Source organism: Mauremys reevesii, linkage group 18, assembly GCF_016161935.1.
Source record: "Mauremys reevesii isolate NIE-2019 linkage group 18, ASM1616193v1, whole genome shotgun sequence".
NCBI classification, from domain to species: domain Eukaryota; kingdom Metazoa; phylum Chordata; order Testudines; family Geoemydidae; genus Mauremys; species Mauremys reevesii.
The window spans coordinates 20,215,233-20,239,009 of NC_052640.1; the positions used below are offsets into that span (position 1 = coordinate 20,215,233).

At 51.0% G+C, this 23,777-nt stretch overlaps 2 protein-coding genes and 1 long non-coding RNA gene across 7 annotated transcripts in view; 1 reads left to right on the forward strand and 2 right to left on the reverse strand.

Moving 5' to 3' along the window:
- The window catches only part of GGT1 (gamma-glutamyltransferase 1), a 97,472-nt gene extending 79,327 nt beyond the window's left edge, over window positions 1-18,145 (reverse strand). For 2 of the 5 annotated variants that reach the window (XM_039505363.1, XM_039505359.1), the window contains exon 1: window positions 16,336-16,781. In XM_039505363.1, coding sequence (XP_039361297.1) covers window positions 16,336-16,393 — 58 coding nt within the window. In that variant the 5' untranslated portion in view covers window positions 16,394-16,781. Of the gene's footprint in view, window positions 1-16,335; window positions 16,782-18,039 lie in introns of those variants that run through there. The other 3 variants (XM_039505361.1, XM_039505358.1, XM_039505357.1) reach the window with 3 other exon arrangements.
- LRRC75B (leucine rich repeat containing 75B) overlaps window positions 1-23,777 on the forward strand; it is a 34,027-nt gene that overhangs the window by 3,628 nt on the left and 6,622 nt on the right. Inside the window, exons 2-3 of the mRNA XM_039505366.1 lie at window positions 3,762-3,890; window positions 11,758-11,870. Of these exons, the coding sequence (XP_039361300.1) occupies window positions 3,762-3,890; window positions 11,758-11,870 (242 nt within the window). The remainder of the gene's footprint in view (window positions 1-3,761; window positions 3,891-11,757; window positions 11,871-23,777) is intronic.
- Window positions 8,375-11,262, reverse strand: LOC120386247. The gene is made up of 3 exons (XR_005589605.1): window positions 11,148-11,262; window positions 8,791-8,927; window positions 8,375-8,702 (listed from the first exon to the last, which is right to left on the reverse strand). It is a non-coding gene; the product is annotated as an uncharacterized LOC120386247 (long non-coding RNA).

Genomic DNA, 23,777 nt, shown 5'->3' on the forward strand with positions numbered 1-23,777 from the left:
TTTGTGTGTTAGGGCAATAAGCTATCGTGAAGGATACAGGTTCATTCTCACACACCCATGCTGTGTGGACACAGAAATTGGACATAGTAATTATCATGGCTGAGTCAGGTGGAGAGAATCCAGCCAACGCTTATACCAACAACTACCTGCTGCCCGGTGTGCTCTGTAAGTTCATTTCGTATAATGGTTATTGTGCTGTTCTGTGGCTAACCGTCGACAGGGCCATGGGGCAGAAATAGCATTATTGCTGTCCTAGCTTGGTCAATAGCATTGGTGGCAAAACAATTGCCTGGCCAGCAATAAACTGAAGAGAGTCTCATGAGCCTGTTGGCCGTTTAGCTTGTGCTTTGCCCTTCCAGACGTTCCTCTCTTTCTGCCCTGAATGGGTGTGGAACACGGAAGCGTCGGCTTCCACCTTCCTTACCTTGTATATTACAGCCCTCAGCTCCAGTCTGTCACGGGACGTCCCATGTTATACGGACGGGCTTACATTAACTATAGCAGGCACGCAAGAGCCACAGAGCGATGGACGCAGGTGGGGGTCTGGCAGCTGTTTGGAGGGAGTGAGATTCACTTGTCTGCTGTTAAGGGGTTCAACTTCATTTCAGACCCTACATTGGAGCTCCAAAAACTGTCCCTGTGCTGGGCTGCAAGGAGATGGGGAGGCTCCAGGAGCCTAGCAGGGGTGCTGGAGCTGGCCATCTCAAGGGGGACAGGGCAAAGGGGGGGGCTGTGACTGCCCCTCATGGGCACTGAGCAGCAGAGATGAGCCAGAGCAGAGGGAGCAGATGCCTTCCCCGCCCCCGAGCCTCATGGAGAATTATTTCTCCTCCTTCTGCTGCAGTGTGCCCAGCCCTTCCTGCCTCCAGTGCAGGCTTCTGACAGCCATGCTCTAGCCCCGGATGTTTACCTGGCAGTTTTGTACTTTTATACTTTCAGGGCCAGTACGTACAAAGGGGGGGTGGGGGTGGGCAGTGCTTTGACTGGCTCTATTCCGTTACCAGGACACAGGCCAAGCAGGGCTTTGGGTGTCAGCACTGGGACAGCTCCATTAGCCACTGCAAGCTGCCATTTTAAAAACCAGGAGCCAGATCCTCTGCGGGTGTCAATGCGCATGGCTCCATTGACGACGGGGAGCTGCACCAGTCTACACTAGCAGAGGAGCGGGCCCAGGTGAGCTACACGGATTGACACCAGCCAAGGATCAGGCCCACGATAATTAAGTTAATAGAACACAAAAATGTAAATGGGTCAAAACCATAGGTCTGTGCTGTCTCTTAGTCACAAACCAAACTCTTTAAAACAATATATTCGGGGGGGCAAGGGGTGAGGATCGACTAACAAGTGCTTCTGGGCTGAAAACGTATAGACCAGGGGTTCTCACAGTCCATTGCACCACGACCCCCTTCTGACAACAAAAATTACTACATGACCCCGGGGGGGGGAGGGGGAGGGGGAAGCCCGAGTCTGCCTGATTCCCACTGCCCCGGGTGGGGGAGCCAAAGCCCGAGCCCCACCTCCCGCGCGGGGTATGGATCAAAGCCGAAGCCCATGGGCTTCAGCCCCAGCCAGAGGGCCCGTAACCTGAGCCCCAAGCCCCAGCAGGTCTAAGCCAGCCCTGGCGACCCCATTAAAATGGGGTCATGACCCACTTTGGGGTCCCAACTTGCAGTTTGATAGTCTACACCAGCGGGTCTCAGTCTGAAGGGACTATTTACAGCTACGTTATTTACAAGCCTCTCACCTAAGGGTCGTATAACTGGACAGCTCCAAAGGGTGCTGCTGAACCACAGTGTTTAATTAGGGCTGCAGAGTTTCCAGCCATGCCCCCCTTCCCACAGCTTCCTTCCCCTTTGTACTTCACGCTGTATTTAGGAGGGTGAGGAAAGGACTACAGAGCCTGTGCCAACTTGCCCTAAGCGTTATGGTCAAGCCAGGTGCTGGCATGATGCTCGGATGCATTCCTAGCCCAGGCCTAGGTGTCCATATCAATAGCCCTCTGTGGCAGCTTATTCTCATGTTGTTGACCCATAAATTATGTTGCTCAGTTTGCTTGGGGATGTCCTACTCCTGTACGAATCACTGATGCACAGAAGATGAGCTAACGTGCACTCAGCTGCGTCTCTAGTGCACGTGATCTCGTCTTCCTCTCTTCATTGGATTGGGAGCCAGTGACTTTTCTGTATCCTGGTCTCTGCTTGGTGAGAGGCGGGTGGGGGAGGGGTGTTGCTTTTTTTTCTTGCTGCTGTCTAGGGTCAAGATACACCAGTTCTCCCATGGATCTCTCCCCTTGGGGACGTACACGCACACAGCTCCTTCCTTCAGGGCTGCTGATCTCACCCTGCGCTGTATTAAGCACAGACTCAGCAGAGTAACGAGAGCACATGGGACACCCATTTGCTCGCTCATGTCTCCTGGCAGCAAGGCACAGATTGAGCAGATGTCTTGTTTATTCCCTCATCTGAATCCTCCATGTCGACTGAACCAAGCCCCAGCATCGTCCCTCCCCCATGGGACTTCTCTCATTCCCCCCCTTCCCTGTCAGCTCCCTGCCATTCCTGCCTTTATCCTCCTCAGAGCACGTTCTGCTGAGTGCCTCTGTTTCCTGGCCAGGTTTCCTCTCTTCTCCTCACTTTCTCATCCTTCCCGGTGCCTCATGGCATCTCTGTTTACCTTTGCCATACCCGAGTTTCCCTTGGTTCCCACGGGGACTTCCGCCTTCCCTCCTAGCATAGAAAAGCCTCCCAAAGCTTAGTCCTGTGGATCGTCACATGATTCATCCTGTCACCTCCACCACCACCCAAACAGTCTCCCAGGCTCTCCTGATGTTCCCGGTTAGGGTAAGTCACAGGATACGCTGAGCCCGCAGGTGAGCGTCGAGACCATCGTCCCGACCAGGGCTTGTGCCAGGGATGCTGAGGCGAGAGAAGCAGGCTGCTGCTTCCCCGTTGATACTGTGAGAGCGCTAGGGGACAAACTACACATAGACTCCGCACTACAGTTAAGGATCTCACTGCTGCTGCTTAGGTAGCCCTGTCCAGCCTCTGACTCATGGGCACTCACTGCCCCAGAAGAGGCTGCAGCTGAACTAGCTGTCAGCTCTCTCAGCGCCGGTGCTCCTGCACCATTCGCACGGGACCCTTGCTGGGACAGGGCAGAGCTGGAGTAGCTGGGAGCTTGCCTATAGCCTCTCCTTCTGTGGGCTCCCGCAGGGAATGGAGTGACTCACCTTTCCTTGGCTAATAGAGTGAAATCTTTTCTACTCCTCATATGGTAGACAGACAGTCTCCAATCTAGACCAGTGGCTCTCAAACCTTTGTCGTGGTGACCCCTTTCACATAGCAAGCCTCTGAGTTTGTTTTTAATTTATAAGGGGGGTCAGACACCATTATAAATGCTGGAGGCAAAGCAGGGTTTCAGGTGGAGGCTGACAGCTCGCGATCCCCCGTGGAATAACCTCACGACCCCTGAGGGGTCCCAAGCCCCAGTTTGAGAACCCCTGATCTACACCAACCCAGCTCTGTTCATTCAATCTGTTTTATCCAGCCGTTCATCCAGATACTTAAAGGGCCCCCATTCCGTAGTTCCTTTATCCACATATTTCTGCTCCACCATTGTTAGGCAGCCTCCTCCGTTACTCAGTTTGTTTTTCTTGGGCCCTAGCATGGTTGTGTTATGGCTTTCACGCGATGTTTTTTTAAATATAGCAACTGTAAGGGGGCCCTGAAGAATGGAGTCTAACTGCTCGTGTTCTCTTCTAGGACCTGGGATTGGAAGGTACGTGCCTCAGTGAAGTGCTCTACAAGAATGCTACTTTCCTCAACTTGGTGGACCCCATTTCCCACGACCTGCTGATGAACCTCGCTAGAGATCTGCAGTGCCCCAAAAAGGTGAAGCCTGCTAATGCAACGATCCCTTTGGGAGAAAAAGTTGACCCAGGAATGAGCTTATTGAACTGACCAATGCCACTCCAATCTCCGTTGGGTTCGGCTTAGGATCTGTAGTTCTCTAGAACCAGCTAACCTACTCCCTTGGAGTGACATATAAATAATCCCGTAGATTTATATAGAAGTCATAAAAAAAAAAAAGCGCATCATTAGAGTGTGTGTGTTAAGTGCAGAGAATTCAGGAAATTCCCTCCCACAGCAATAGTAAACTCAGCCCCAATGTGCGTGGATGTTTGTATACAAATGGGTGGAAAAATGCAAGTGCATCTAGGAAATGCACCCGTGATTACAAGCCAGTCTTCATCATGCAGGCCCTTGGCACGCATTCACTAACATGGTCTGGCCACACAAATAAGCTACACCAATGTAAAACTGGTATCATGGAGTGGAGGATCAAGCCCCCTGATTTGTGCGCCTATCCTACCACTGCATTAGTGCCAGCAGTATACTCTAGAGTTCCTTATTTAAGGGGGAGGAAAACTCAAATGAGTGCACATCAGACTGAACAATGTATTGTACGGTGGGGTGGTGAGAGGCAGATGTGTGGGGCTCCGGCTATAGTCCCGCAATCTCCCCAATATCTCTGGGGCTCTGCAGATTCAGTGTTCCTGTGCGTACATGCAATCAGTCAGACGTGCAGATAAACGTAGGTACCTCTAGACAGATACCCTGCTCTGTGTGCACGACTCCCGGTTAAGCCAGCCAGCTTTCCTTTGCAGGAATGGGCTCTTGGGACCCCAGGTCATTGAAAGAGCTCAGGGCCAGATTTCCAAGGGCTCAGCACCCACATATTGGACTAGATGTTTAAATGGGAGCTAACCTCATTTGAAAAAGAGCCAGATTTTTCAAGGAGTGCTTCACCCCCGGCATCTCCCATTAGGGCCCTCGGAGACAGATCTTCAGAAGAGCCCAGCCCCTGCCATTTAGAGCTCTTTGAAAATCTGTCCCCAAGTAAGGGGGCTGAGCTCCTTTGAAAATCGGGCCAGTAGGGCCTGTTCCTGCAGTGCGCCAGGCTGCCCCAGTGGGAGTGGAGGGCAGGCAGCACTTCCCCAAGGTTGGGCCTTACATTGTTAAGGGAAACCCCGTCCAGCGTGTGCGCAAGGTGCTGCTTCAGCTCAGTGATCGGTGCCGTGTCTCAGACCCTGCTGCATGCAGGATGGGCAAAGGCAGTGTTCTTCCTACCAGCCCACATGGCACAGTTCAGTTATCCAAGCCCCAGAAGGTACCTGCACCATTTCCTGAATGCCTGACCCTGCAAACCCTCCCTCGCCAGACGTCCCACTGGTGTCAGTGGGACACGGAGGGCTCCTCAGGTCAGGAAGGGTTAGCTGTGGTAGGCCGTTAGCTCACAGAAACTACCTTCCACTCCCATCCTGCCCCTCCAATCAGCCAGCTCACTAGCAGCCAAATGACAGTTGGGAAAACTGCCAACACCCACTACGGGCTGAGAAGCCGCATGAAAAATGTCCACCCAGGGAAAAATTTCTTTCCAAAAGGTTAATGAACATCTAAAAATGGGGGTTTGCAATGAAAGTGCTTCACAACCATAATTCCAGTGACCTCTGGGTTTATAGTTCTAAGTGACTTCCCTCTGACTGCCTCTCCAACCTCACGAAGCACAGTGCCTTCCAGGGGAGGTGGGGACAGATGGTGCTACCTTCTTCTGCTGGCCTATTGCTTAGCAGATATATACACAGAGTGCAATCTATACCCCTCCACTCTCATACACACCCTGAAGATGCTGAGCACCTCAGTGGCCCTTGAAGTCAATGGGAGCTAAGCTGAGGAGTAGATGGGGCTCAGCACCCCACAGGATCAGACCCCCAGGCACATAAAGGGATACATAGAAGAGCTCAGCCACCCACCTTGTTTCTTTCTGTTTCCCATGTGGATACCCGGCAGCACAAAACTTTGGATTATAGACGTTGGGCAAGTAATAGGAAGGCTGTGCACAATTTCCAATCTCAATTAAAATCAGATCAGGTTTCTAGTTACAAGGACACCTAAGGATCAGGAGGCAGGGTCTAAGCTGTAGGAACGGCTGCAGCAGACAGCGCTAGGCTATAAAATGAAAGCAGGCAAACACAAAGGCCTAAGGAACTTGGAAAACACGCAACGTGCTATGTGACGGCAGAGGTCCCAATCCCAGCCAGCGCAGCAGTGGGTTGCAGAGACGCAAGCAGGTGCATCCTAAACCACAGGGTTCCTGCCAGTCAGAGTGGGATTCTATGGGGAGGGCTGCAGCAGAGCAGGTGTGCACAGTGCATCCCTACCGGCTGTTTGCTGTAAATGGCACTATAGGCAATAGCTGTAAAGCCACATGCTGGCATTACACGTGCCCCATGTCCCGAGGGAGCTGGGATGCTTCAGCTGCTTCCTAGCAAAGTCATGGTGCCCAGAAGCGTGGTGCTCCAAGAACTTGCCATAAAGCATGAAATCAGCGTAATTATTGACAGCTTTACCCATACAGTTCCGAATTACACACGCTGTGTTGCAGTCGCACAGCTAAGGGTTGGGAAGCCAGGCAACCATGAAGGTTTTTCAAACAAGACAGAGACATTTGGGAATCCTCACCTGATGACACTGTCTCAGCTTGGCCCTCTCTAAGGACTCACATCGCTTTCAGCTCTGCCCGTCAGTATTCATCCTGCAGCATGTGCAAAGAAGAACTCGAGCAAGCAAATTCAGTTATTTCGGTGCCATCTTGTATCAACGGGAATCACTGTAGGGAATGACATCAGACCACTGACCGTGGGGAACTCACCATGACGCTTTTCAATGGCCCAGAGCAGAAGTCACTGCAGGAATGTGGAGCGCTCATAGATACTCCAGTTCCAGCCTCTCCCAGCAGGAGGCATGGGAGGGAATGGGACAGGAGTACTGCCTGTTGAGCTTGCAGTACTTGAAGGACCGACGATAAATCACAATAATCATCTGATTTAGGAATTGGGAAATATTCTATCCAGGTAATTTTAGCCTGGCTGCGTAAAACTATGGCAGTCATCCTGGAATTTCTCTGTCCATACTCAAGCGGAATGTCCTACATTGGCCTGAACCTAGATCGTTACAATGATTACTAATGAAGAGGGTAGCAAAGGGAAGAAGGCAGCTCCGAACGCCCCATGTACACACACACTCCCCTGCCGTTCCCTGGGTAAAAATCAATTAATTTATTCAATTCCATTTGTTATGCAATGTGCAGCCTCCACCAGCCAGTAGTTCACGTTCTTCCCCGCCATACCTACTGCTGAGCACTTGGCCCTGATAATCCCACAATGTTCCCATGACACTGTCACAATTCAGGGCGACTGCACCTATATTCCCCCTCTGTGGTCCTTCCAGGGTACGCGCTTTAGACTTCCAGCTCATAGCTGTCAACTATCTGACAGCTACGTCTCACTCCATCCCCATCAGGGTTTTAAGGCTGTAGAGCTCCGTATCCCCAGCAAGCCAGACTGTCCAAATAGGCCAGTGCCTGCACTTTGCTTTTCTCGGAGGGCTATGACCCATGTATTGCCCACAGTTATAAGTTACCATACAGCACCTTCATTCTTACGGTGAAAGCATTGCAACAATAAAAACATACACGCATGCTAGAAAGCTTAGCAGAAACCACTTCAAAGCAACCTGTGGCTCTGGTAGGTTTTAGTCCTTCAAACCCCACGACTGGTTACAAGTTCATCTGTCCTAGATCCAGCACCAGACCAGACACTGCACAGATCAGCCATTTCTTTATACAAAGGCCCGAGCTGATCTTGGCCTTGTGTAACAGGTAATCATCAGACAGGGACCCTCTCCTCAGGGCACAGCTTTGGAAGGCTGAGTTTTTACATAATTGGAATGGGAAAATTGCATTCACCTCACCCTAGGAACTCCCCAGGAAATCCTCTTTCCACTAATTGTCCAAAAAGTCCAGATTTGTCTGGCACATTTGTAGTACATTCTTTTGAATTCCCACGTCTCCCATCCGTCACATCTGCTCCCCTCCCCCAGAGGTTACTTTTATGTATCATTGTGGGTCGGGATTGTATGTAATACAGTAAGGGCTTCCTAAGATATTGCAGGAAATTGCCCTGTCAGACAGATGCCTCTGTGCAGAGACAGACAGGTGGGCAGAGGTGGAAATCTTCTACCACTTTCCTCCTCTTCTCTCACCCAGCTCTGGTGTGAGCAGCTACTACAAATATCCTGCAAACCTCTGCCTTGTCTTCCCCACGCAGACAGTCACACTCAGGGCACTAGAGAGGGCTTCAAAGGGGTTGCATTGCTGGACCCAGAATTCCTCCTGGAGGTTCCAGGTTCATAGACCAGGGCAGTAGCCCTGCTTCCCTTGGAGAGGGGTGCAGTATGCTTTCCACACCACACTACCTCTACAAGCCAATGCCAAAGAAGGGGGTGGGAAGAGAAACAGGGCCATGCGCCCCTCCACCCCCATAGCTCTTTTCAGATAGCTACTGCTTGACATGGGCACTAGGTGGGATGCTGGCCAGCCTCTGCACAGGTGTTCAGGGATGGGGGTAGCTCCTTGCCCCAGAGCTGGGCAGAATCTGGTCCTCAGTGATGCTGCAGAAACTGAAGCTCCGTGATCCTCCCGTTTAAAACAAACATAAAACCTGCCGAGCGCAGCTGGGAGGGTGGAGTTTGACAGGGCTAGAGTGGCTGTGCAAGGACATGGATATGGCTCACTCCCGGTGTGCTGGGAACACTCACAAGGATCGATTCTCCACTGCTGTGCACCTTGGTCACCATTCACCCCTGTACAAAGTGGGGGATAACACACAATTTAATCAGTGGGAGCATCTTACAACCACTTTGCCCTGATGTCAGTGACTCCACCACCTACCCGGCAATGGAGAATCAGGCCCACAGAGTCTGTCTCCAGCTTCCACGGGCAGGGCCCAGTTTAATTCTTTACGGTCTTCATACCCTGGTGCTTTGCAAACGGCCTCCCTGTTCTGAGTCACTCCTAGCACAGCCAGCCTGATGGGTGACATTTATTATTTAGTTACTACAAGATGTGCCTGATTCTCTAGAGCAGTATTGTTCCGCCGCTTGTGCGGGGAAAGCCCCTGGCGCACCGGGCCGGTTTGTTTATCTGTCGCGTCCGCAGGTCCGGCCAATCGCGGCTCCCAGTGGCTGCGGTTCGCTGCTCCAGGCCAATGGGAGCTGCTGGAAGCGGCGGCCAGTATGTCCCTCAGCCCGCGCCGCTTCCAGCAGCTCCCATTGGCCTGGAGCAGCGAACCGCGGCCAGTGGGAGCCGCGATTGGCCAAACCTGCGGACACAGCAGGTAAACAAACCGGCCCGGCCCGCCAGGGGCTTTCCCTGCACAAGCGGCGGAACAAGTTTGGGAACCACTGATCTAGAGACAGGAAAATAAGGCAAGATCCTTGCTCTGAGGAGCTTGGGCCCAGATTTTTAACGTATGTAGGTGTTGCTCGGCTCAGCATAGCAAGGCCTGAGGGCTTGTCTACACATACAGTGCTGCAGTGGCGCAGCTGTAGCATTTAGGGAATATGTTGTCTCTACCAAGGGGAGAGCTTCTCCCATCAGCGGAGGTTCTCCACCTCCCTGAGAGGCAGTAGCTATGTTGACAGGAGAAGCCCTCCCGTCGACAGTGCTGTATACATGGTGGGCTAGGGAAGTATAACTAGGTTGGTCAGGGGTGTGGAAAATCCACACCCCTGAGGAACATAGTTATCCCACCATAAGCTGATAGTGTAGACCAAGCCTCAGTCTCAGAGAAGCCTAAGTCCCATTGACTTTCAAGCCCCTGAATCACTTCTCAAAAGGGGAGTTCACCATCTACGTCATTTGGGCCTTGCAGACACTGAGCAGAGAAAATCCACACGCCTTTACAAATTTGGGCCTTACAATCTAATCACCATGGCGTTCCCCCATGGGTATCCAGCACTCACAGAGGTCATAAGCAATCCCTTCCCCTGGAGCACTCAGCCTGTTGGGATGGACCGGCTTGGGCAGGGGTTCTTCACAGATTTCATTCTGAAAAGCCCTTGCTAAGAATCCCTCTTCACACGTTGCTCAAGTCTCAGAATGGTTCATCCCATCACAAAGGGCTTAGTGTGAGACTCTGTGCTCTAGGATGGCTTCTTATACAAAAAGAAAGAATAAAACACGTTCAAAAAGAGTTACATTTTGAAAGTGTGTCCACAGGGGAGCTTGGCTAATACCTTTCCCCACCCCGGCCCGGCCCCAAGTATACTCCCTAGAACAGGTCAGGAAAACAGTTTTCTTTGAAATTTTTCATGTTTCCACAGAGAATCCAAAACACCAAAAGGGGTGGGGGGGGGTTGGGCAACCAAAACCTGAAAAAAGTTTTCCCAATTTCGGCAACAGGAAAACCCAACGTTTTTAATTTTTTGGTTGTCAAAAATGGAAATTTTGGCTCTTCTATAAAGCCTCCAAGTTTTCAATGAAAAGGGAATCTCTCTGGTGAAAATTTCCATGGTGGAGCAGAGCAATGGGGAGATGGTCAGGCTGGAGGGATGGAAAATGGCTTTTCAACTAAATGGAAACGTGCTGTTGGATGTATTGTGCTGATTGCAAAGAGTTCCATTCCCACGGCCCGTTCAGTGACGTCGCAGCTCTGTACGCTTTCTCCGCGGGTGGTGGAGTGGAAGAATATGTTTATATAGAGAGTTCTGTTTGTTCCCCTGAAACATGTTGATCATAAGCTGTTTCGGGGTTCTGTAAATGGAGACGGAGCTTGCCCATGTATAGTTTTAACTACATTGTGTAGCCAGTAGCATATGCTGTTTTTCTGGTGTGAGTAATGTCGTATGCCGTGACATGTTTGAGATGGAGACCCTTGGAGGGCTACAGAGAACTATGTGACTGGGGAATGGGATTTTATTGTCTCCTAGTAAGTCTTTAGCCTGAACTTTGTGTATGTTTTTGCACATTTTCAGATGCAATGGTAAAGTGGGGGTGGGACAAGCCCGTGATGCAGAATGACTTGGGAGCAGGGAACTGGCTGGATTCCAGAGCTGTTCAGTTCCAGATCTTCTATCCTGTGCAGGGTTTGAAGGCGCAGATCTTTTCCATGGATGGCAAGGGACAAGCAGGCTTCATGTACAGAGCTGTAGTTACGTTGCTACGTTTCCCTCCCAGTCTGAAGAGGGCAAAATCCAACAATCCCCCCCATCCCAGAGCATGCCCGGGGATAAAATATAAATACTCACCCCCGCTCCACAGCCAGAGCAGGAACTATCAGAGCATTAACAACAGATCACCCCTTCTGGGCAGGAAGCCTCTTGACAAGAGGGCGACTCCCAGCCCTGCTGCCCTGGGGCCACGTGCTGCAGGGACCCATAGGCACCCCTGAGGCACTGCAGAGAGAGTTTACACAGTTCCCCCCCCCCCCCCAGTGGTCTCAAGCCTGACCTGAGGGGAGGAGCCACAAGCCTTCCCTCCAGATTTGAGGGTGGGGCGGAGGTGTTCCCATTCCTAAGCCCGAATCCCAGCTCTGGAGTTCCTGTCACTAGTGCTCTTTCCCCTTCCCTTTGCTTCCCCCTTTTACATTCCTCCTTTCACGCTTCTGTTTCCCACTCCCTTTCCCCTGCTCGTTACCTCACCTCCTGTTGCCCCAGTCCACTGCCCCATCTTTGCTTTTACCCCCCCTCTCTTGTTCCTGGCTCCGTCTCACCTCCCTGTGTGTCTCATTCCCCTCCCCATCCCACCTGTCCTCTCTGAGGCTCTCTAGAGGTTCCACCTTCTCCCGGTGGCCCAGGAGCGTTTCCAGGATGCGCCAGAGTCACGGAGCAGGAGGCTGAGCTGTCCCTTTGTTTCCAGGAATACGACCCCTGGAAGTCCGCGGACAGGATCTGCAGGCAGCTGATTTACCACTTGAGCCCTCACTCCACGTGGCATAGGCACGGCATGCCCCGCAGGAAGTCCCAAGCATGGTGAGCAACTCGGCTGGGAAAGGGAAGGGGAGGTTAGGAGGGGATCTGCTCGGTCACAGCCAGCGGTTCACTGCCATGGTGTGTGCTAGCCCAGCCCTGTCTGCACCCTCAGGAGCCAAGAGAAAAACCACATTGAAAACACTTGGGTGGCAACTGAATGCTTCATTTGATTTTGATCTCTTAAAGGTACCTCAGCCAAATTGTTCATGGCCAATTTATGATGACCTCGCAGGCTTCATTTGTTGTTATTTCTTTACGGCTCCCTAGGCCTTAAAGTAATTCCAACCAATAATTCTTGAGTTCCTGCAATACAGACAATGCTTCCTGGAGAATGGGGGGATGTGAAAGTTCCAGGACTGTAACTTTGCATGAATTCGGTGGTGGTGGAAGGTGCAAGACAGGCAGCCCTGGGGACTGACATCCTCCGCTGCCCTGCAGCTCAGGAATAGCTGGACGCAAGCTTCCACCTGCTGCATCTGATTCTGATCTTGGTTACAGCAGCTTTGCCCCTCTGCAGCTCCATCCATTTCAGTGAAGTTACTCCCAGTTTACACAGTCTGCCACGGAGTAACCATGGCACCCTGTCGGGACTGCCTCAAGGGAGGGAGGGCACATGATCTTCCAAGACCATCTTCTAGTGCTCTGCTGAGACAGGGTAGCCAGGTAATGCCATTTTTGGTAGTGGACTTTTGTGATCTCTCTCAGTATTTCTAAAGGTGTCTGCTCCCATTGGTATCTAAGCACTGATGACAGGGAATAGGTGTCTGAGACATGCTGCGGACACTTACACTTGGGGAAGGGGACTAATACCACCAAACTCATTTCACATGGGCCACCAAAAATCCATCAGACAGCAATAACTTCTAGCTACAGCTGTCCCAGGCAGGATTTAAACCAAGAGCTTCACAGTAAAAGGCTTCCTATCCTACTAACACATCTCGAGGCTCCTGGGAGCTTTCCTAACCCGATAACGTTTGTCTCCAGACGTTAAGAGAACCCACCACTTCACTGCTCACCCTATTGCCAGAGCCATGCCTGATGCCCTGACATCAATCATTTGGGATGCTGAGGAAGAGACAGAAATAAAAGGAGACTGGGCTGGCCTCAGCCACATTCACATGGCAGGAAGTGACCTCAGCATTAGTCAAAAGACAGGGCTAAGTTGACTTCAATTTAGGAAAGATGTTTGATTGTCCAAACTCAGAAACATTGACACAAATAATGGTGAATTAAAAATACATCCCACTACGGAGCATTAAATGGCAGCTTTCAGTTACCTGTTGTAGTTTCACGTGGAGAACCAGAGTTAACCATGGAAACCCCACTTTTTGATGCGGTTGTGGTTTTTAGCCTAACTAACATTTAGTTCACAGCAAACGGGGCTGGTATACACTGAACGTTGATGATCAGCATAGCTGTCTTTCTCAGGGGTATGAAAAATCCACACCCCTGAGATGTAGCTCTGCCAACCTAACCCTCAGTGTAGACAGGGCTAGGTTTGATGGAAGAATTCTTCCGTCAGCCTAGCTACAGCCACCCGGGGAGGTGGATCACCTACACAAATGGAAGAACCCCCCATGGCGCTGTAGTGAATGTCTACGCCGAAAGGCTACAGAAGATATATGCACGGTGTGGGAATTGGGGAACCACCTGAAGAGGTAGAGGGGGAGGGAGGAGGCTAGCTGCCTCCCCAAACCACTTCTGAGTAGCAGGCCACTGCCATTACCCCGAAGAGACCTAAAGGTCAGTGAAGGTGCCAAGCGAGGCTGTTATGGGTCAGGTGGAGTTGGAGGGGCCGACTGCCCTGATGCCAATGCAATAAAATAATTTTGGAGAGGAATCTGAAACCTGGTGTGTCTGGCCTGGTTCTACGTATCAGTGTGAAACCTGCCCTGAGCCCCAGTTTCGGGACACAATGAAGCTGTTTCCACATTAGACTCCAACATCAGTGCTTGATTCGGCTCTGTTGGAATTCTACAAGGATTATAACAGGGAAAATGCACCATCCCATCTGATACAGCATCACAGCCAGGAAGAACAGAGCAGGGGCAGTGAATCATGTACAAGTCTGCAGTTACATACAACCCTGGTTTGAGATCAGAACAACAACAGCTGTAAACAGGGCATGGTCCCCTGGAGGATCCAAGTCCAAACACAGCTGCAGGCCTTGACGTTTTCCACAGCCTCCATTTCCAGCTGCAGCACTTCCGTGGTCAGTAACACACAGGAAGAAGCAATGAGACTAGATTGTGTATGATGGAGGGACATGTATGTAGGTCCGAAATGGGCAGCGCTACCTTGCAATCAGGTATAGCTAGGAGGTGTTAGGGTCATACTAGAGGCAGCCTTCCTCAGTTTCCCCTCCAGATTACTCAAATACATTTCACTTCATTTTTTTTTCCCCCTTAGGTTTTTACACCTCTCCTGGGAGACTGGGCTTATTAATACAAAATGCACTGAAAATTACTCCAGACCCCAAAACAAAGTCCATTCAGAAGTGCACACAACCCAAGATTTCTCTTCGTCCTCCCACACCACCCTGCCTGGAGACTCTGCCACAGCTTCCTGAGCCTCAGTGCAACCCTGTTCCCCCGCCCCACAACTTCCTGCTCGTTTGACACTGGAATCACCCAGTTCCCCTCAGGTGGGGCTCATCCTGTAATCATCGGCTAGAGAACATGGAGCTAAGCTAGCCCTGGAGTAAGCCACCCTGTTACATGCCCCACCCTGCACTGAAAACCTTGCCCACCCCAGGGCAACTTCTACTTGAGGGGATTTTTCTTCTTTTCTTCCCTAATTCCTGAGGCCATCACAGCTTGCCAGACTGTTTTCCATCTGCAAACCCTCTAGCTCTCCTTCAGGTTCGCTCTTTTCCCTTCAGGGCCAGCTCCCTAGCTCTTTTCAATGCAGCCAATTTCTGCTGGCTTCTCTGCCGGAGAGAGTCAGACTTTCTCTAGCCCCCCTGCCAGCGCTGCATTGCACGGACTCAGACTTTAAAGCCAGAAGGGACCATCACAATCATCCAGTCTGACGACCTGCACAGCACGGAACCTCACCCACCCACTCCTGTCATAGACCCATAATCTCCAGCTGAGTTACTGAAGTCCTCATATCTTGATTTAAAAGACTTCAAGTTTCAGAGAATCTACCATTTACTCCAATTCACACCAGCAAGAGCCCCGGGCTCCATGCTGTAGAGGAGGGCAACACCCCACCCCCCAGGTCTCTGCCACTCTGACCTAGGGGAAAATTCCTTCATGACCCAATATATGGTGATCAATTAGACCCTGAGCTTGTGGGAGACCCCTGCCTGCCAGACACCTGGGAAAGAATTCTCTGTAGCAACTCAGAGCCCTCCGCATCTAGTGTGCCAGCCCTAGCCAATGGAGATATTTGCTAATAGTAGTCGCGGCTGGGCCATATGCCATTATAGCCAATCTCCTCATACCACCCACTCCATGAATTTACGAAGCTCAGTCTTGAAATAAGTTAACTTTTTTTTGGCCCCACATCTCCCCTTGGAAGGCTGTACCAGAACTTCACTCCTCTGATGGTTAAAAAACCTTCATCTAATTTCAAGCTTAACAACATATTGATGGCCGGTTTATATCCATTTGTTCATGTGCCATCATTGGCCCTTAACTTAAATAACTCCTCTCCCTCCCTGGTGTTTATCCCTCTGACGTGTTTGTAGAGCGCAATCGTATCTCCCCTTAGCCTTCATTTGGTTAGGATAAACAAGCCAAGCCCTTTGAGTCCCCCCTAGTAAGGTAGGTTCTCCATTCCTCTGATCATTCTAGTAGCCCTTCTCTGCACCTGTTCCATGTCTAGGAAGGATGAATTCAAACTGGAAGATCAGAATTACACACCGTATTCCAGATGAGGTCTCACCAGTGCTTTGTATAATGGTGATAGCACTTCCCTCTCTCCCCCTTCTTAAATACAGGCACTGTATGTACAAGTCTCCAGCCACAGGCTATGACCCCTGAGTTTACAGACTTCTTAAAAATCCTTGCTGTTGGACCTGCAGTTTCATTGTAAGAGCCCTGGCTGCAGTGTCCACTTTCCTGACAGCCTCAGCGTTGGCCCCCTCTTCCGAACACTAATACAACTCTGCCATTCGGTGACCACCCCCATGTTTGGGTCATGTTTCCCCAGCAGCCAACTGGGGCTTTGTTTCCTTCCTCCGCTCGGTCACAGCGGGGATTGCTGTGGCCAGCACCACCTCACTTGTGTCCCTCACCTCCAGCAGCCAGGGCCAGCACACTTCTGCGAACACACAGACTGTTCCTCTTTGACTCACCCCCTCAGTTTGCAGGGCTTCTCCTTCCCCACAGACCTCACTATTCCAGGGGCAGGGCCTCTTCATGTGCCCTGTCTTTCCACCTCTAAAACATTTGGGTGGATCCTTACTCCAGGTCCCTGCCCTCCCAGGTATCTGGGCCTCAAACCCCACCACCTGTACCTTCTGCTGCATGGCTCACGGTGCCTCCTGCTCCCGCTGAGGAACTGCCTGCATCCATTGCTGCTGGTCTGCCACCGAATGACTTCTGCCATTCAACTTGTCCCACACGTTCAGTTTCTCTCCTTAATGGGAGGGGCCCTGGAGGATCCTGCTGGCTACACCAGCGTTAACCAGGCTGGTTGCCTCGTAAGCATCCCCTCATGGCTTAGGGCCACATGAGAGGCAGCCTGCCTCCATTTCCCCTCTTGGGCTGTTCAAATAAACACCTGGGTTGGTTTTTTTTTTCCAAATAAACTTCCAGCTTTTTCTTGGTCAAGAGAGACCCCTCTTTAGGGACTAGGCTTATTAATATCAAATAAACTGTAAATAAAACCCTAAGCCAAAGTCCATTCACATGTCCACACTACCCAAGGTTCTTCTTCCTTCTCACAGGCCTCCCTGCCTGAAGAGCTTTTCTCATGGCCTGCAGACTCTGCTGCAACTTCCTGCTCCTTGCATACTACGCTCACCTGATTCCTCTCTGGTGGGGCTCATCCTGTAATCAGGGCTGACTTAGCTCCAGGCTCGTCAGCCTCTGGGCCAAGCCAGGACGCAGGAAATAACTGACTGACTCCCAAATAGGGATCTTTTACTTCAGGTGTTTAAACTGGCATCGAAGCTGGATAGAAACCGGTTTGCAGACTTGCCAGCAGGCTCCCCTGGAGCTGGGGTCCGAGGCCACTGCAGCAAAACAGACGCTACCAGGAGCACGAGACTTAGAAATACCCACTTCCCTTTCAGACCTTGGGCCTGGTTCCCCACTGCCTGGTCATTTCCTGCTGCGCAGAGTGCATGTAAAACCCTGCCTAATGCTCCACTCCCTCCCTCATGCTGCTGGGAGTGTTTTCACCCCCTCTGCCCAGCATGCAAGGCAGTGCAGAATCTGCCCCTCTGCAGTGTATTCCTGGTGCCATAAGCCCTTCCTACCATATGGCTGCACTGAACAAAATGGGGGAAGTGTCAGCTTCTATTGAGTCACGTTCAAAGGCAGATCCCAGGGCAGCTGGGAAAGATCAGGGCAGGGAAATCACATTCAGGGATGAGCTCTCCTCTTGCCTTCCCCATCCCCTGCCCTTTTTGGCTGCTGGTTGTCATGGAGCAGACGCAGAACGCCTCTGTTCTCTTCTGAAATGCGATTTCCGCTTTCTGGCAGCAAGTCAGATGGGCCCGGAAGATAATTAACAAGCCCTGCCATGGAGAGAACTGGGAGCATCTGCCAGGTATTAATTATGTTTTATCTCCGCAAGGCCAAGGAAGAAGGAGACACACATCAGGGCCCCAGTGGTGCCCTGGGTGATCGCTATTTCCCACCACCCAACACAGATGTAATGAGGTTGAGCAGGGTCCATATAAGAGAAACTAAAACTCCTCAAAGAAGGCTTTTAATGACTTTCGACTATAAAGGCAACACAGACAAAATAAGAAAAGCAGAATTAAAGACCAGCACTAAATAAGGATTAATATTAATGGCAAATTATACTGAAGGCGAGCACAAATACATGTAATATTATGCATCAGGTACTTACTACTATTTTTAATACTGCAGTATTGATATAACCTGAGGTCAAATTATCCCAACACTACTATTCTTAATACTGTAGTGTCAACACAACTTGAGATCAAATCAGCTCGAGCAACCCAGACTTCTTTACTCCGTAACCTTACCCTGCATTCATCCGAAAAATACGTTACCCTTCAGTCGGCCGTTTTCCGCACTGGCCAGGTACAGACGGTCGCGAAGTGCACGTCCCTTCAGTTCAGGGGCTGTGGGTCAAGTTTCCCTTACGACCAAAACACACACACAGTCCCGTGCCTTTCTTCTTTTTATGTTATCTGTTGGCTATGTTCCAAAACAGACCAACCAATCAGGGTGAGCCAAATTCTCATTGTGGTTTGTGCTGTCGCTTTTACTGTATAATTTATGTTTACTTAGGGTGACCAGATGTCCCAATTTTATAGGGGCAGTCCCAATTTTTGGGTCTTTTTCTTATATAGGCTCCTATTACTCCCCACCCCCATCTTGATTTTTCACACTTGCTGTCTGGTCACCCTATGTTAACTTATCTCCTTGTAGCCAATTGTTTTAAATATGGTTAATGTGGGTTAGACAACGTGTGCCCCGGGGGGTACAACTTCTCTCACTTTATAGGAGTCAGCATAATGTGTTATCTGATTGCAGCGCGTTTTGACCACAGGTCTGTTGCCTTTTGCAAAGCTTGCTTTTTAAAGCTAATTTTACAAGGCTCGCTTTGTGAAGCTTCCGGAAGTTTGAGGCCTAACAGTGACAATACATTTGTCCAAATTATTCACAGGGCTGTTATGGAAATATAGTGTGTGTGTGTGTGTATGGGGGGGAAATGAAATGGAGGTTGTCACATTCCAAGGGGTCCATGTACCAGCCTTTCGTCTCCAGTGGAAAACCAATGGGTCAGAATGGAACCAGGTACAGTCCTGTCCTCAAACACTGTATCAATGGAGCGCCAAACTGCTCAGTAAATCACACACTGAATGACCCAGGAAATCCAAATGGGGAAGTATCTTTTTAGCCACATTTCAGTACAGCAAGGCTGGGAGTTGTTGAATCCTCCTTTGTATGGATCAGGCTTCTACCTCCCAGGAACAGTGAGACGGTTACCCAGGCTATCCAGCATGCTGTTGTAAAACCCAGTGAAGTACTTATGCTAACACACTGTGTTAGTAAAGTGCCTCCGTCATGCAGGGAGCGTCAGAGCTTTAAGTTTCTCATTCTGGATTTCATCTTCCTTAAGGACCAAATCCTGCTCCCAGTGAAATCAAAGGCAAAGCTCCCACTGATTCCCGTAGGAGCCCCATGTTGTGACATAAAGCACACTCAGCTGGTCAAACATGAGCTGTAGCCATGCATAGGGTCCTACCAAATTCACGGCCATGAAAAATATGTCACAGACTGTGAAATCTGGTCTCCCCCATGAAATCTGGTCTTTTGTGTGCTTTTACCCTGTACTACACAGATTTCGGGGGGGGGTCACAGTTATTTTAGAGGGGGTTGGGGCGGCTGAAGAGTGATGGCTGTTGGCCAGGCACCCAGCTCTGAAGGCAGAGCCGCCACCAGCAGCAGCACAGAAAGAAGGATGGCCTGGTATGGTATTGCCACCCTTACTTCTGCGCTGCTGCCTGCAGAGCTGGGTGGCCGGAGAGCGGCGGCGGCTGCTGCCCAAGGGCCCAGCTCTGCAGGCAGCAGCGCAGAAGTAAGGGTGGCAATACCATACCAGGCCATCCTTCTTTCTGTGCTGCTGCTGGCGGCGGCTCTGCCTTCAGAGCTGGGTTCCCGGCCAGCAGCTGCCACTCTCCAGCTGCCCAGCTCTGAAGGCAGCGCTGTCGCGAGCAGCAGCACAGAACTAAGTGTAGCAGTACCAGGGCCGCCCAGAGGATTCCGAGGGCCCGGGGTCTTGGGCGGCGGGGGGCCCCGGCTTCGGCGGTAAGTCGGTGGCGGGGGGTCCTTCCGTTCCGGGACCCGCCGCCAAAGTGCCCCAAAGACCCATGGCGGGGACCCCCCACTGCCAAATTACCACCGAAGCGGGACCCGCTGCCGAACTGCAACCCCCACCGCGGGTCTTCGGGGCACTTCGGCGGCAGGTCCCGGAACTGAAGGACACCCCCCCCCCCCCGCCAGTGAAGAAGCTTCAGGGGCCCGGGCCAGGCCCCGCGAAAGTTTTCCGGGGCCCCCAGAGCAAGTGAAGGACCCAGCTCCAGGGGCCCTGAAAAACACTCGTGTGGGCCCCTGCTAGGCCCGGGCCCTGGGGCAAATTGCCCCTCTTCCCCCCCCCCGGGCGGCCCTGAGCAGTACCACAACCCATGCCCTATAACAACCTAGTGACCCCCCACAACTCCTTTTGGGGCAGCACCCCTACAAATACAGCACCGTGAAATTCAGAGTTAAATCGCTGAAATCATGAAATTTACAATTTTAAAAATCCCATGACTGTGAAATTGACCAGAATGGACTGTGAATTTGGCAGGGCCCTAGCCATGAGCCAACGTGCTAGGGGCCATACAATGGATGGACACAGTGCTCTGCTCTGTGGGGTAAATTTTCTCTTCTAAGGCATTGCTGTGAATCCTGCACAGCCATAGGCACTAAAGTAGATAATTAAGCGCAATGGCAATGCTCTGTCATCTAGAGGTCAGCTAACAGACGGTGCTTGTAATGCGCTGAGTCGGTGGGAGTTGTCAGCATACGGAGCATCACTCAGGAGCAGGGCCCAGGGCTTTACCTGTTGTGTTCCCCAAGCCAGCGGCATAGTAAATGGAGAAACACAGAAGCAGAGTACTCATTTCAGTCCAAAGGCCTCTCAGCAGCAGCTGGTATCTGTATGACACCATGGGGAATGCCCAGCCCATTCTTCATGTCATGTGTTACATCTTGGTTATGTGCTTGGTGACGCAGTTATGGAAACTGCTGGGCGAAGGCCCCCACCTCCCGCTCCAGTGGGACAGAGACACTTGCTGCAGCGAGTGGCAGCCTGCCTGACTCAGGGACTGGTTAGCAGTACATGGGCCTGTGCAGTTTCACCCAGCTGAGAGAGTAGCCATGACGTGATCCTGCCCATCTCATGTTTAGCCAGGTGTGCTTCACTGCAAGGTAACGGCCTTAATGCTGCTGTCACTCATGCGGATGTAAATCAGGAGTAATTCCACTGCCATCAATGGCATGGCAGTGGTGTAAAGCTGGTATATGGGAGGTCAGAACCAGGCCCAATAAGTGTTCCAATTATTATTATTATGATTATGCTTTTAGTACATGAAGACTGTCAGGGGTCACACTAAGGGGAAAAAAGTGGCGGTACTCCTCCAGGGTCCACCCCCCACCCATGACATCAGTTTGAGTTCCAACTCACAACAGCTGGTGTAGATCTTTGTAACATGAGTGTCCCTCTGCTTTCTTCCATGCCTTAATCCGCAGTGAAATTGTTGGCATCATTAGGCTTCAGAGTGGCAAAATCCTAGCAATGTAGTGGGATTGTTCATACGTCTCCCAGACCTATTGTCTGGTTCATGCTTCTCCCCAACCTCCAGACAGCAATGCATCAGTTTACATCGGAGTCACATTTTGAAGGTTTCTCTTTGCCACCATGAGTGTTAGAGCCTTTGGAAGGTTGCTGTTGTTTTTAACGGAAAAGCTTAGATTCTGCAGCACTAGATTCCACCACCAGGGAAAAGCCCAGCCTTACCAAACCACAACGAAAAAGCTCAGATCAACCGCCGAAGAATGGGAGATGCTATAACCCAGTACAGATCCCTTCATAGCAACGTGTTTGTGCAGCCTGTGTTATCACTAGCACTGAGTGAGAGTAATATATTCGAGGGTACTGTATAACTCTAGTGGTTAAATTGAAAGTTATGGTAAGAAGAGCAATAGATTAAGAAATTATTTTTCTCCCAGAGGTTTGTACGGGGAGATGTCGGGTGATAAGAGCACCACCGAGAGAGCAGTTTGACAGATGTGGAATTTTCTCACGTTATTCATTACTGTTTTCAGAGGTTTCAAGGCTTCGTTAATTTAGAAGCACCATGCAGTCTGGCTTAGGAGGGGTGTGAGGCTGAAACAGCCACCTGCACTGATATTCCAGTGCTCTTCCCCCAGTGCAACTCCAATAGCCGAGGTGCTCCAGCTCAGGAGTGAACTGCACTGGCAGCACTTTGCAGGAACCGCAGCCGGATGTGCATGGGCAGAGCTGAATGGGAGCCCAGGAATGTAAGAGAGAAGCTGAAAGTTAAGGTTGAGCTGCCTTGGTAGAGCTGTGCAAGGGAAGCTTGCGTAGCACCCACCTGCTTGATTCCCAGCTCTGGACGGTTCTGGCTGTGTCTTGCTTTCATGAATGTGAAGGACTAAATTAATCCATAAAATAAGCAAGTGACAAGGCAGGCAGTGCTGCATGCCAGTAAGAATTTGCACTTGCACAATGGGTAATTGTGAACACATGGGTATTTGCACATGCACTTTCTGGTTCTGCGAGTGCAGATGTATTTTTGCGGATGTGGCTATTTGCTTTTGCATGTGCACAACTGCACAGTGCATCAGTATTTGAAAATGCAGCCTGGCTCCTTCCTCTTGGTTATTGTACCTTGAGCACCCGCTAGAGGAATCTTCATGCTGAACCACTTCTGCTAAACCAGCGTCGGATGGAGAATTGACTGTCCCTTCTGGATACGTTTCACTCTTTCTCTGTAAGCATTCTGCAGTGCCCAGATGCTGCAGTACTAGAGATGCTTTAGAAAGAGAAACAGAGAGAGCGATTCTGGAAGGGGGAGGCAAGAAAACAGCTCATAGGGGCTTCAGATCTTTGTGTTTTTCCAAGAGCATCACTCAGTGCCCTGGATGACAGGTCTGGCAGATCAGAATAATTCGTAACACTTACACAGTGCTATGTGAATATTAACTAAAGCATCCTCACTACATCCCTCTGCAGCAGGGAAAAGAATGATCAGTATCCCTCTTTTATAGATAGGGAAACCGAGGCAGAGAATTGAAGTTAGTTTTCCAAAGCCACTCGGTGGCAGAGTCAGGATGGGAATACAGGCCTTCCTAACGCCCAGCCCTGAGCTTATTCCTCCAGATACTCTGTCTCCTATGGGCCCGGATGTCAGCCAGCCCAAAGCAAGGTGCAGAGGGGCTGATGGGAAGAGGTAGCATTTGCTGCTGCAGGGCAGGGTGAGGACATGTGTTGACCCTCCACCTTAAAGCACAGAAGAGTCCCAAATTCCAGGTGCCCCCTGTGACTAGGACACAAGGCTTGGGGAAGTCTCACCTCACCTGTGAACACTGACACCCAGGATCACTACGGTTTCACACAACATACACCAGGGAAAGCATTTACCAGGCGGGTTGAGAGGGGCTGTGGCTAGTGGCAGGTTACGTTCATTGTGCTCCTGACAAAATACCCTGGCAGGGATCAACAGACAAAGGCAAGTCTCAAAAATTGCCATGAGGGCAAAGAAAGCGGGGGAGTAGCCGGAGGGTCAGTTGTTAAAGGGTGGGGAGTAGGGTGCCAAGTGGAAGAGGGAATGGGAATCAGTCAAGATGCAATTCCCTGAAAGCTCTTACGTGACCAAGGATCCGTGCAGCGTCCTTGTGCGGTCGGTGTCATTATCTCCCAGGGGAGACTCGGACAATGAGGGGAAGTGACTTGGCCTGGGTCACAGAGAGTTGGTGGCAGAGCCAGGAGGAGGAATGGTCCTGGCTCACAGATCAGCGAGGGCAGAGAAAAGCCAGGGAGGGCCAAGGGGGAAAAGGTTCAGGGCTGGGTCATTGGCTGCTGCCAAACCCCAGGCAGTACCCAAGGAGCGATGCAGGGAGGGAAGGTAGGGCAGAAGTCCACCTTTGTGCTCCCCACCCTCATCCTGCGGCCAGGATCGCACGGCTC